At 37.6% G+C, this 11,724-nt stretch overlaps 1 protein-coding gene across 1 annotated transcript; it reads right to left on the bottom strand.

Moving 5' to 3' along the window:
* Window positions 1–93: 93 nt before the first annotated feature.
* Window positions 94–6,146, bottom strand: LOC118060490 (U-box domain-containing protein 32). Its single transcript, XM_035073710.2, has 10 exons — window positions 5,644–6,146; window positions 4,941–5,062; window positions 4,576–4,697; window positions 4,306–4,410; window positions 3,668–3,795; window positions 3,408–3,535; window positions 2,706–2,855; window positions 1,944–2,468; window positions 648–1,391; window positions 94–477 (listed from the first exon to the last, which is right to left on the bottom strand). Exons 1-10 carry the CDS (start codon window positions 5,822–5,824, stop codon window positions 295–297), a joined length of 2,388 nt encoding a protein of 795 aa, XP_034929601.1. The 5' UTR covers window positions 5,825–6,146; the 3' UTR covers window positions 94–294.
* Window positions 6,147–11,724: the final 5,578 nt, after the last annotated feature.

Raw genomic sequence — 11,724 nt, 5'->3', positions numbered from 1 at the left:
TCTTGGGATTGCTAACAAATGGAGGGCAAATCATTTCATTTCTCTCCCAAACAGCCTGCATGATGATGTTTCAATCTCAACCAAAACACTAACTTGAAGCAAATATGCATTCATCTTCAGCATCTCAATCACTTCACTTCTATATAAATATCACAGTATGTGTTCTTGTTCTATACATCAGGCATGTCCATAAAAGTTGAGCCTTTCAATAAAAAAACTTTCAATAGCTATCAACAAGCATTGTGTAGTGTTTAATTGCTCTCTGTCTTTCCTGTAATGTTGAGTCGAATCAATTCACAAATGCTGACGCCACTCAAGAATCGCTTGATGAAGAGCATGGTTAGGGAGTAGATTACAGTGCTCAAGTTTCAGATTTGTCATTGGTGAAGTGTTGTGCCCGCTCTTCAGCCATCCTCTAATAGCCTCCGCTTCATATGTAAAACCATCTGCGGCAATCTGTGGATCATCCATGACTTCCTGCAAATCCAACATAACAGCCATGGTCATAACTCAAAAACAAAAATGCTAATAAGAGAACAGTAGGATTTGCTTAGGTTTCATGTTTAATTCTTGCATTAATACAAATCTACAGTGATCAAAGAGAGGGAGCATGTACAGCAACACCGACCCATGGAGGTGATTATTACCTGAAGAATAGGACAGACAAAATGAGATGGAATCCGACTTGGCTCCTTGGGTCCTGAATCAATTCCTGAAGTCTTCATTGGCTCAAGCACTCTCAAGATTAACACAAGATCTGGCCTGTCAAGTCGGTTCTTTTTACAGCACCTCAAGGCCAAGTTAGCTATCTGTTCGGCTTCCTCAAATGGCCAATTCCCACCAGAACAGTCCAGTAGTGCTTTGAAATTATCTTTTTCTATTGCACATCTTACTTCTTTCAATATGTCCAAACCAGCTCTCCCAGTCAAAAGCTGTAACAGTATAATTCCTAAAGAGTACACATCTGACTCTCGCGTAAGCATCCCGGTCTCAAGATATTCTGGATCAATATACAAAGAGGTGAAATTGGGGTTGGATTTATTACAAATTCCAGTTAAGTTTGAACCGCTTTCACTTTGTGGGATCAAATAAAACACGCCAAAGTCAGTAAGTTTACTGACAAAGTTAGCATCAAGGAGGACCTTGGATGGTTTTAAATTCCCATGTATGATACAAGGCTTGTTAGAGTGTAGGAAGATAAGGGAAGAGCATATCTGGACAGCAATGCGTATCCGAGTTTGCCATGGAAGCGGGGGCATCTTGTCTTTGCAGAAAAGGTTATCTTCAAGGCTTCCATTTCGGACATACTCGTAGACAAGCGACCTAGACTCTGGACAGGTTCCAACTAACATTACAAGGTTTGGGTGCCTCACTCTACTAAAAATCTCTACCTGAAATTCAACAAAGCAGAAAATCCATGGTCAAAAAGTATTATGATTCCTTCATATGGCTTACCATTTTCATACTACAGTGACTCAAATTGCTGGACCATGAATCATTTTACACACACAAACACACGGACAATCTGTCTATAGCTCTCGCAGGATGTAATCTGTTTACAAACCAAGCACCTGTGGGATGCATATTTATTAGCCCCTCAATCATTTGTTTCTTCACAAATTATTTTAGATTCAATAGCTCTCATCCTGGTCTGATATAAAAATTGAACAGATCTTTGAAATAATATTGAAGATATATATCCAAACTTCATAGCTATAGGCGAATGGAATAGCAGATTAAGCAATAATCTCAAGGCAAACAGAGGGAAAACCAAAAAAAATAAAAGACTAGCAAGGTTAATTTTGTTTCTTTGCACAAGCTTTAACTTTAATCTCTCAATTATCACCAATCACATGTCTCATCATGATTGATTGTTTCAGGCAATGATTCAGCTGGTGTGTAAATAGATTGATGGTATTATAGAGATGTGAAAACATGATTACCCCATTCTGAAAGTCCAGGAGGCTTTGAGAGCTGTAAGATGGCAACATCTTGATGGCAACAAGGAGATGGCGAAGGAGCCCTTTGTAGACACTTCCATATTTTCCTTCACTGATTTTCCAGGACGGATCAAAATTGTGAGTTGCTTCATTGATTTCCATAAAAGAGAATTCAAGGATTTCTGACTTGCTGCCTGCAGCTGCCGCTATAGCTGATCTTTTTAGCCTTCTAACTTCCTGTCTTGCATTTTCATACTCCATCATTGCTGCATCCCGCCTTTCCTTAAAACTTATCAGGAGTTGCACAGCTGAGATGATCTTCTGCTCCAACTCATCCACTGTATTCTGGGACCCTGAAATTTGGCTCTCAAGTGCAAACTTGTGCTCCTGGACCATCTGGAGTTCTTTTAAAAATTCATCACGCTGATTCCTTTTCTTTTCCACTTCTTGCTTTCTTCTATTCAAGGCTTCCTCCATTTCTTTTCTTAGGCTAATCTCCTTGATGCATAAGTTTTCTAACGCTTTGGCCTGTAAGAGTATAGGATGGCAACAAAGTTACTGTGAAAAAAAAATGGTATTTTCCAATATTCACAAGAAAGAAACATAGAATTAGTAATATTCTTTGCTAAAATTTGGAACTTCTCTTTTCCTAGGGGAAACAGAAGTACAGAACGTAATCAAGTCTGAAACAATAATTTATGAACAGAACAGCACCAGCAAGTCAATAGTGAAAGATGAAAAGAAGAAAAGAAATAAAATTTTTGCCTTGCATTTGGCCTCCATAACATTGTCTTCCTCTTTCCATCGCTTTACTGCCTCCACAAGAGCCTTTTGCTTTGAGTCCTTAGTATCCACAATTGCTTGTTCCAATCTAGAACATGTTTCTTCAGTTGTTTGCGTCTTAGTTTTTTCTTCCTGCAAAAGCCATGGAGCACTATAACCTCATGAGGTGATTTAAACTAGAATCGAACAATTGGCTGTAGTGACATCTATAAAGACCTGGACCACATGCATATGTACAATGTATTTGTAAGATAATTCGTTCTGTAATCCTCAAGATGATGACCTCAAATTCAGCCTTATCATGTCAAAGTTCCTGGAATTCAACAATTCTGATGGTAGCTCATTGATTTCTTCATATTACACATATGAACATAAGAATATTTTTTCAATGAAAAAAAAGAAGATTTTATAAGAATGAGGTATTTGAGAGATTATTGGGGAATAGGACATCTTCCAATCCAACAAAACAAATCTTAAAACACAAAATCAGTAAAAGAGGGCATTCCATTTACTCTGAATATCTGCTCCAGAAGTGCCACATGGAAGCAAGGAAACATGTGAGATAAAATGGTTTACTGTATAAAGATCTAATTCCATACCATGAAAATCAAAATCACAGATGAAGAGAAAAACATCTCATGACTTTTGAGCTGAGGAAAGGAGCAGAGAACCAGTTTCTCTAACCTCATCTGCCAACAATGGAATCAATTTGGAAGTGCTGAGTATTATGTTGGTTGATTGACAAGAATGAACAGGATAATAATCAAATCTTCTCAATATTCCTTCCAAGTCACCAGCAACTTCCTCTGCATCTGTACAGCTCTGCAACAAAGTTATTCCTCTAGCACTCATTAAGAAAACAAGTCTTTGAGCTCTCCACATGAGAAACAAACTCAATAGATTTGATCATCAAATGCAATCTCTGCGTTGGTCAGTAAGCTTACCGAGAGATCTATCTAGTTGTGTAAGAGACTCTGATCTCAAGAGTCTCAATTGCTCAGTATCTGAATCTGAACTCAGCAGCAGCAATGGAAGAGAAATCTCTGTTTCGGATCCATAATCTCTACCTTCCCTGTTTTTTTCACATTCCATCTATGAGCAGCATTGGTGGTTGAATCAAAGTAATAGCAATAACAGAAGGAATTCAAGCGGAGGAGATACTCCAGACTGGCCAAGCCCTCACAGCAAGGCTATTGCACAGCATTGATGAGATGCCTAGATTTTAACTGAAATGCTATCCATTCAGTTCAATTCTAGTTCAATTAGAATCTAGAGATCTACAATTGCGGTTTTGCTAGTAAATTTCAGAATCCAAGTTAATGTCATTCAAATCATGTGCTCATACATATGTAAATGCAATGAGTCTCATGGATAGATTCTCTAACCATGATCAGTCTGATCCAGTGATCTAGAAGTTGTTGATCAAAACAGACCAAACAACCCCCTAGCCCAAGATTTATAACACAGTTCTAACTCGGTAGACCACCAACCACAACCAAAGAATCAACAAAAGAAATGGTCTGCTAGTTCAAATAAGCACACTAAACAAACCAAGAGTGAAATTTTATAAAGTCAAAAGCACCTTGTGTAGATAAGAGAGCCTCTGCACACGAACCAGATATGGCAGGAAGTTGGTGCTTGCTGGTACACAATTATTGCTTTCTTGGACTTTATTTCTCCCAGTTTCCTGCAACAGAAACACACTCAAATTAACTGGGAGTGGCGTGGGTTCTTTATACCAGCCATACTATGTGAAGAAACTAATTAAGAAGAATCTATACATCATTTCTTAACATTACTGTAGCATCATGAAAATAGTGACAAAGGAGTAATTGCACTAAATAGTTCATACTTTGAATAGTATTTATCAGCTGCTGCTCCCATGACAAGCCACCTAATGTTGTAATGAGCAATAAGCTCAACAATTCCCTTTGCTATATCGTCCATCTTGATCCATATTTTGTCTGCTTCTACCTACAATATAACCAAGTTTATCAATAAACTGTTTTGAATGCACACATATGTATTGACCCTGGCCTGGCTTCCAAAAGCATTTGAGTTTAAATCACATTTGGATAAAGTAATTTTTTTTTCCTGTTCAATTTAATAGAATGCAAAGCATTTGTGTTTAAGTCTGGGACTCAAAATTCTATTCCAAAGCTGACACTGACACTCCATCGTGACTAGTTAGAAAAGACTGAAGAATCAGAAAATTACCCCTTCTTGAGCAAGAACGAGACGGTATTGATCTAAGACATCATGCATCTTTTTTGTTTCAAGTTCTTGGAATGCCTTGACAGCATCTTCCTTTAGTTTATTGACAGCAAGTTTTCTGTGTGCTGCATAAATCCCAAGAAGATCAAAACAATTACATCAGGCCATCCACGACAAAATTAAAGGAGGCAGAAACCGAAAACACATTTCTCTTTACAATCTCCATAAGCATGTGGTTTCCTTTTAAAAACCCAGTTAATTGAAATTCTCAAAAGCTTCACATCCTAGGAAATTCGATTCCATTCAAATTCAATATCAAATCATCGGGACCGAAAAAATAATGCCCTTTGATGGCAATACGTTGTGGATTCTTTGTTATCTGGGAGCTGTGATGAAACAAAAGCAAGCAAGCAAACAAATAAATAAACAGAAAGCTCTGCTGACTTCAAAACAAGTAATCGGCCATCAAGCTTATACAGCACTAATATTTTATCCCTGTATAGCACAAACAACAGCACAAGATGGATTAACCACAAATATTTTAAATTGTCTTTTTCAATATATAAAACATGGCCTTTAAAATTCAATTTTCCTTTCCTTTTCCTGAATTCTCTCAGGGACCAAACATGGAATTAATCAAAACTAATAGCAACATTAAAATGGATGAAAAATCATTAAAAGAAAACAATAAAAAATGAAAACTCACTGAAAGACACAACATTTGCAGGCCGGTGAACATAGAGGAGGCATATCTTCTTGCCTGCAAAACTCTGTAATACCCAAAAAAGCAATCTTTTACTCTTCTCTACATTCTTGCCAACTGCAACAAATATAGTCTCCTCCAAATCAAACACTCTCTCTGCCTCGAGCCCATCAACACCCTCCATCCCTTGTATAATCCGATCACCTTCTCCGTCTGTTAGGTGAGAGCTTAGTGAGTGAGTCAATGAACAGTCTCCTCGAGTCGCAAACTGGGTGGCTAAAAAGGATTAAACTTTCCTTTTCTAGAGTACTTTTTGTGACGTGGGGTTAGCTATTCTAGCTTGCCAACCTTTCGAAAAAGTATCGGAGAAGATGATTTCTTTCTCCTTGCATCAGTATTTTTTCAATAGTTTCTACGAATCTTAAACTGGAAGTCAAGACCAAAGCTATTATAATGAGTGATTTGAGGACAAGTGGAACATCTACCTGGCAATTGGGTTTTTGTTTGTTTGTTTGTTTATATACGCCTCCCTATAGTTTCACTATTTCATTGACCTTTTCAAACAGTTAATCAATTTCTTACATGACAGATTCAACTCAACTCCTTGTTAGCTTCTTGGTGTTGCCTTAGATTTCTGTGTTCAGACAAAAAATATTTAAGACAAATAGAAAACTTACAGGTTAGGGTGGGCATGCCAGTTCCAAGCAGTTGAGTTGATGTTGACTTTCCTATTTTATCGTGAACGATGTGTTGGTGCTTTTTTTTTTTTACCGGGCCATGGTTCCTTGATAATTACGATCTAAAAAAATTTAAAAATTACTTAAGAATCTGAAATCTACCATAAAAATTAAATAAAAACAGATCTCATTTTTCAAGTATTTTTTATATATATATATTTTACACTTTAATTTTCTGCTGTTGAATTTTTTCCATCCTCAACAAAAACTTGACAAGTTATCAAATTATATAAGGCTATAATTGTATAATTGAAAAAAAAATTGAGGATGAAAATAAAAATAAAAACTTGGTTACTTTACCTAGTTATTTTAATATATTTTGTAATAATTTTAATTGTAATTTTTTTTAACAATTGGGTTTTAAAGAGGCTTTAAGCCGACTTGTCACAACAAGAATTTAAAGAATGTTTGATAGTATGATTTTAGTTATTTTTAAAAATATTTTTTATTTAAAAATATATTAAAATAATATTTTTTTATTTAAAAAAAACGCGGTGCTTCTTCTCAAACTGTCATGCAGTCGTACCACCTGACCTGACCTTCTTGCCCTGTGCTCCTTTGACTCTTAGGTTTTAACGTTCAACAAAAAAAAACTCTAATCCCCTTCCCTAACAAAACTTTCTTTTCTTCCTCGTCAACACACAAATACTTCAAACCAATGGATCATGGAAACAGCAACACAAAACCCTCCTCAGCACTGCATCAAGGACCCTGTTGACTCCCCAGCCAATACCAACATTACTATCTCTGATCACCATGATCTTCTCCCTCAGCTTCAATCTCTCCAACAGTCTTTTGACACCATTCAAAGCAAGTCCTCCTTGATGGAGGAAAACCTACTACTTCAGCACGAAAGAGATGATGCACTCAGAAACAACTCTCAGCTCAATTTAGTCATCCAAGAGGTTTCAAAGGAAAGAGAGCCTTTTCGTGACCAAGTTAGCTAACTTGAGGCCTCTTCCAGGGAAAAAGAAGTTGGGTTTTGTGAAAAGGATTGGTGAAGCATATTTGACAACTGAAAAAATTGAAAAAAAGCGAAGTTTCTTGGAGAGACGAATGATAAGTTGGAGCTTGAGAAAAGAGAGCAAGGAGAAAAATGGGTTCTTGTTAAAAATCACTATGCCTTCAGTAAGGCCTATGAAGGATTCTTTGGTACAAGTAAAAGGGTGTTTAGTGTACTTTGATTAACTCTGATAATTACCATTAGTTTTGTCTTGAGCCCGTGCCCGAGCCGAGCAAGCAAAGCTCGAGTCCAAAGCCACTTCGCATAAGTTCACTTGTGTGACTCTTCAATTTTTCAATAAAGTTTTAGAGTGGAACCTATTTTAATCCAATAACCATAGGCTTAAAACAAATTTTCCAACATGCCTAAATGGATGGAAATGGTGAAACTTAGGTGGAGAAAAAAATGGCCTCACGACTGCATTTTTCTTAAACAACTTTATGCTTATAAACATGCTTGATTTTGCTTGCACGGGAACCCTAATTGGTTTTTACATGTCAGGTCAGACACTGAGCGATTACAAAGCCTAGCGCAAAAACAAGGTCAAGAAATTGTAGAAACTACATTGTGCATAAAAGCTTTGGAAGACGAGAGGGTGGTAGCTCAAAATGTAATCATTGGTTTGGTTGAGATGGAATGACTCTTTTATGTGCATTCATAAAGCAAGATCTTTCCCCTGTTGACTTCAATTCTTCTTGTGTTTTTTTACAATAAGGTCGAGCAACTTCTGGGAGAAATAAAAGAACCGAGGCAGAAGTTGTAGGATGGAGAGACGCTTGCGAGTTGGAAGTTTTCAGCAATTAAACTTGGTCTGAATTCTGTTTTCATGTATTTGTTTGTGTAGGACAAAAGAAAAAAAATCCGGGGAACCTAAATTTCCATGGAATCCCAATCTGCAGGGAGACATGTAATGAAACTGTCATCGGTTTCTTCAGGGCTCCAAAAGTTGCTTCACAATCACATGTTGAGCCCTCATGTTGAAATGCTAAAAACATAACCGAGGGCCTATCAAAATATGACCTATCTTAGGGACCTTGATCTATAGGGGAACTATTTCAATTCTTCAATACACAACTGGTTGTCTAGTTTTAGCCATCTTCAGTTCCTCAACCTCGGCTCAAACAATTTCCAAGGCACAATCTCAAATTCAATTTGGAACCTGACTTCCGCAGTTAACTTGGACCTGTCAAACAACAACCTTGAAGGGGGGATTCCAACATCGTTAGGAAGCCTTTGCAACTTAAGATCCGTTGATTTTCCACGTGTTTCATCGGCTCAAAACATATCCAGAGTCTTAGATATCTTGTCAGGATGTGCAGTCGTTTGGAATTTCTGGATTTGATCGGTTGTCAACTTTCTGGTCATTTGAACAGTCGACTTGGGCTACTCAAAAGTCTTGTCACCCTCCATCTAAGAGCTAATTCAATTCCAGGTCCACTCCCAGAGCCCTTGGGAGATCTTTCATCCCTGAGAGTTTTGGACCTTTCTTTTACCAAATTGAATGGATCTCTCCTGCATTTCTTGGACATCTTGAAAATTTTAAAATATTACAGCTTCCTTCTAATCTGTTTGAAGGTGTTGTTTCTGAAGACTCCTTTGCGAATCTCACAAAATCGAGGGAGCTTGATGCATCTAGAAACCAGCTAGCGTAAAACGTTAGTCCTGATTGGGTTCCTCCTTTCCAGCTAGAAGTTATAGGACTGGCTTCTTGGCATTTAGGTCCATGATTCCCCCTTGGCTTCGATCACAAATTAAAGAAGTTTTGGTGTCTGGATATTTCAGACTCGAAAATTCCTAATACCATTCCCAATTGGTTATGGAATTTGTCTTACCAATGTATTCATTTAAATTTCTCTCACAACCAAATCCGCGGAACAATTGTACCAGCTGGGGTTGCTTTTGAGTTTGTCAAGGGTTCTACTCTCATTGACCTAAGTTCGAATCGCATCGAAGGTCCATTACCTCGTGTTCCCTCTAATGTTGCTGCACTACATCTTTCAACAATTCTCTATCAGGCTCTATTTCCCATTTTTTGTGAGATAAAATGAACGAGTCGATGATACTGCAGTTTCTTTATCTTGGAGATAATCTTTTGTACGGAGAGATACCAGATTGTTAAGAGGCAGTGGCAAAATTTAGTTGCAGTAAACCTAGGCAACAACAGGCTTACAGGTGATATTCCAAATTCTATTGGAACTTTACGGTTTCTTCAATCCTTGGACCTTGAGAACAACAGCATCTCTGGACAAATACCTTTGTCTCTTGAAAATTGTACAAACTGGGAGTTTCTTCACTTGGCTGAAAATCATGTAGCAGGAAATATTCCATCATGGATTGGAGGAAGTCTTTCTAAGATGAAGGTTATTATCCTCCGTTCAAATAACTTCAATGGTTCCGTCCCTGAAGAAATCTGCAGACTAGCTTCTTTACAAATCTTAGACCTTGCTCACAACAAGCTCTCCGGAAACATACCGAGATGCATTAATAACTTCAGTGTCATGACTACAATGAGTGAACATTCATCCAACGGCATATCATATAGTATATCGATGGGGGGCTTTTATGAGAATGCTGTGCTTGTGATGAAAAGAAAAATAGTCAAATATGGCACCATTCTGAATATTGTAAGAAGCATGGACCTCTCCAGCAATAATTTACCTGGAGAAATTCCAGAAGAAGTGACGAGCCTTATAATATTGCAGTCATTGAATTTGTCACACAATCATTTCCATAGAATAATCCCTGAGAATATCGGTGCTATGGGATCACTAGAATCTCTTGATTTTTCTGTGAACCAACTTGTAGGTGAAATCCCATCAAGCACGTCAAGATTGACATTTTTGAATTACTTGAACCTCTCCTACAAAAACTTGAAAGGAAAAATTCCTTCAAGCACTCAATTACAGAGCTTTGATGCATCCAGTTTTCTTGGCAACGCACTTTGGGGAGCCCCACTAGAAGAGAACTGCACTGTCGTTAATGAAACATATGCAAAAGAAGGTGGAGAAGGACAAGGGAACAAGGAGTTGAATGGGGTGTATGTGAGCATGGAACTTGGATTTGTGGTTAGCTTTTTGTTAACATTTGGCTTCTTGGTGATTAAAAGAAGATGAAAGCAGAATGTACTTTCACTTTTTGGAGAGCTTGAGGTACAAATTTGAGGAAGTTGTACACAAGTTTTGCTAGACATCGTATTAATCCTTGAAGTTTTTCTTTTCTCTTCCACAAGTAAGTCGTGCTAGTGATAGATATAGATTCTGAATCAAATCTACCATACCCTATCTAGCAACATGATCATTAAACTTCATCCCTAGCCTCGCAGTCTTATGGGGATCGTTGCCTCTTCACAGGTACGGAGATGTATTAACCTGAGCTGTGTTAATGTTCGTTATTTTCTTGAAGCGGGAGATTTTATCAAATTCATGGATTTTTAATGAAATAAAGAGAAATCACGTGATTTTTTACATGAACACATAGCTATTTTATTAACTTAAACTAACAAAAAGATTTGTCTGAGAATACATAGATCATCAGAGACTAATTAAGATTACCCTTATAGGTTGGGGACTCTCTCTTTTTTTGAGAATTGCCCTGTACTTTTCTTGTGTTTTCTTCTTCTTTTCAAGGAAAGAAAAGGAAATTGGAAGATTGGGGGGGGGGGGGAGTAGCAAGGGTGTGAAGAAGGTGATGTCGCCTGTGATGTGGAGGCGTTGAAGAAATGTTTGGAAGAAAATAAAGGGGGTTACATCAAGTGTTCCTCCCAGAATTGAGGCCTTCAAGTCTTCTTCTTCCCTCAACAACCCTTCTTCTCCTACTCCTCTGGAATCTCAAACAAAGAGAGCTTGAAGCCTTTTTATTTCTTTCTTTTTTTATTCCAATTTTTTTTTGTTTAGGAGAGAGGCTTTTACGGTTACCTTTTGCTCCATGGCTCCATTTCTACATCCTCCATTCGTGATACCATCATAGTCTTAGAGCGTGTCTTTTCAAATAATTTTTCATGTCGAAATACATCATTTTTCTGACATCAGCACATCAAAACGATCCAAAAGTCAAAACGTACTACGTTCTGAAAACACTCACTGTTTGAAGTGACCATTTGAATCTCTTCGTTAAAAGAGATCAACTTTTCTAGGGTTTCTTTTCATGATCTTTAGGTGGTTGTTTAAAAGAGCAGGTGTTCCAGACTACAAAATGATGTCATTTCTATGACGGCAGAGTTATGATTGATTCATTGTCGACAGAGAAGTCAAATCCAATCAGGTACACAGAATTATTCGAGCCCCATTGGCTTTTGGAGATGGAAGAACACTGTGGATACTAACTCCGAAGAGTTTCTTGACGGAA

This window comes from Populus alba, chromosome 12, assembly GCF_005239225.2.
Source record: "Populus alba chromosome 12, ASM523922v2, whole genome shotgun sequence".
In the NCBI taxonomy this organism is placed as follows: Eukaryota; Viridiplantae; Streptophyta; class Magnoliopsida; order Malpighiales; family Salicaceae; genus Populus; species Populus alba.
Note: the sequence above shows the minus strand (reverse complement) of the source record. Positions and strands in the feature narration are given on the sequence as shown.

What these genes read in the sequence shown, in the direction of transcription:
- LOC118060490 (XM_035073710.2), bottom strand. Translation starts at nt 5,824, where the DNA reads ATGGAGGGTGTTGATGGGCTCGAGGCAGAGAGAGTGTTTGATTTGGAG. An exon ending in GGCTCTCTTATCTACACAAG is followed by an intron (nt 3,796 to 4,305) that starts GTGCTTTTGACT and finishes TGAAAAAAACAG; the next exon opens with GGAAGGTAGAGATTATGGAT. An exon ending in TTGTCTGTCCTATTCTTCAG is followed by an intron (nt 478 to 647) that starts GTAATAATCACC and finishes TTGGATTTGCAG; the next exon opens with GAAGTCATGGATGATCCACA.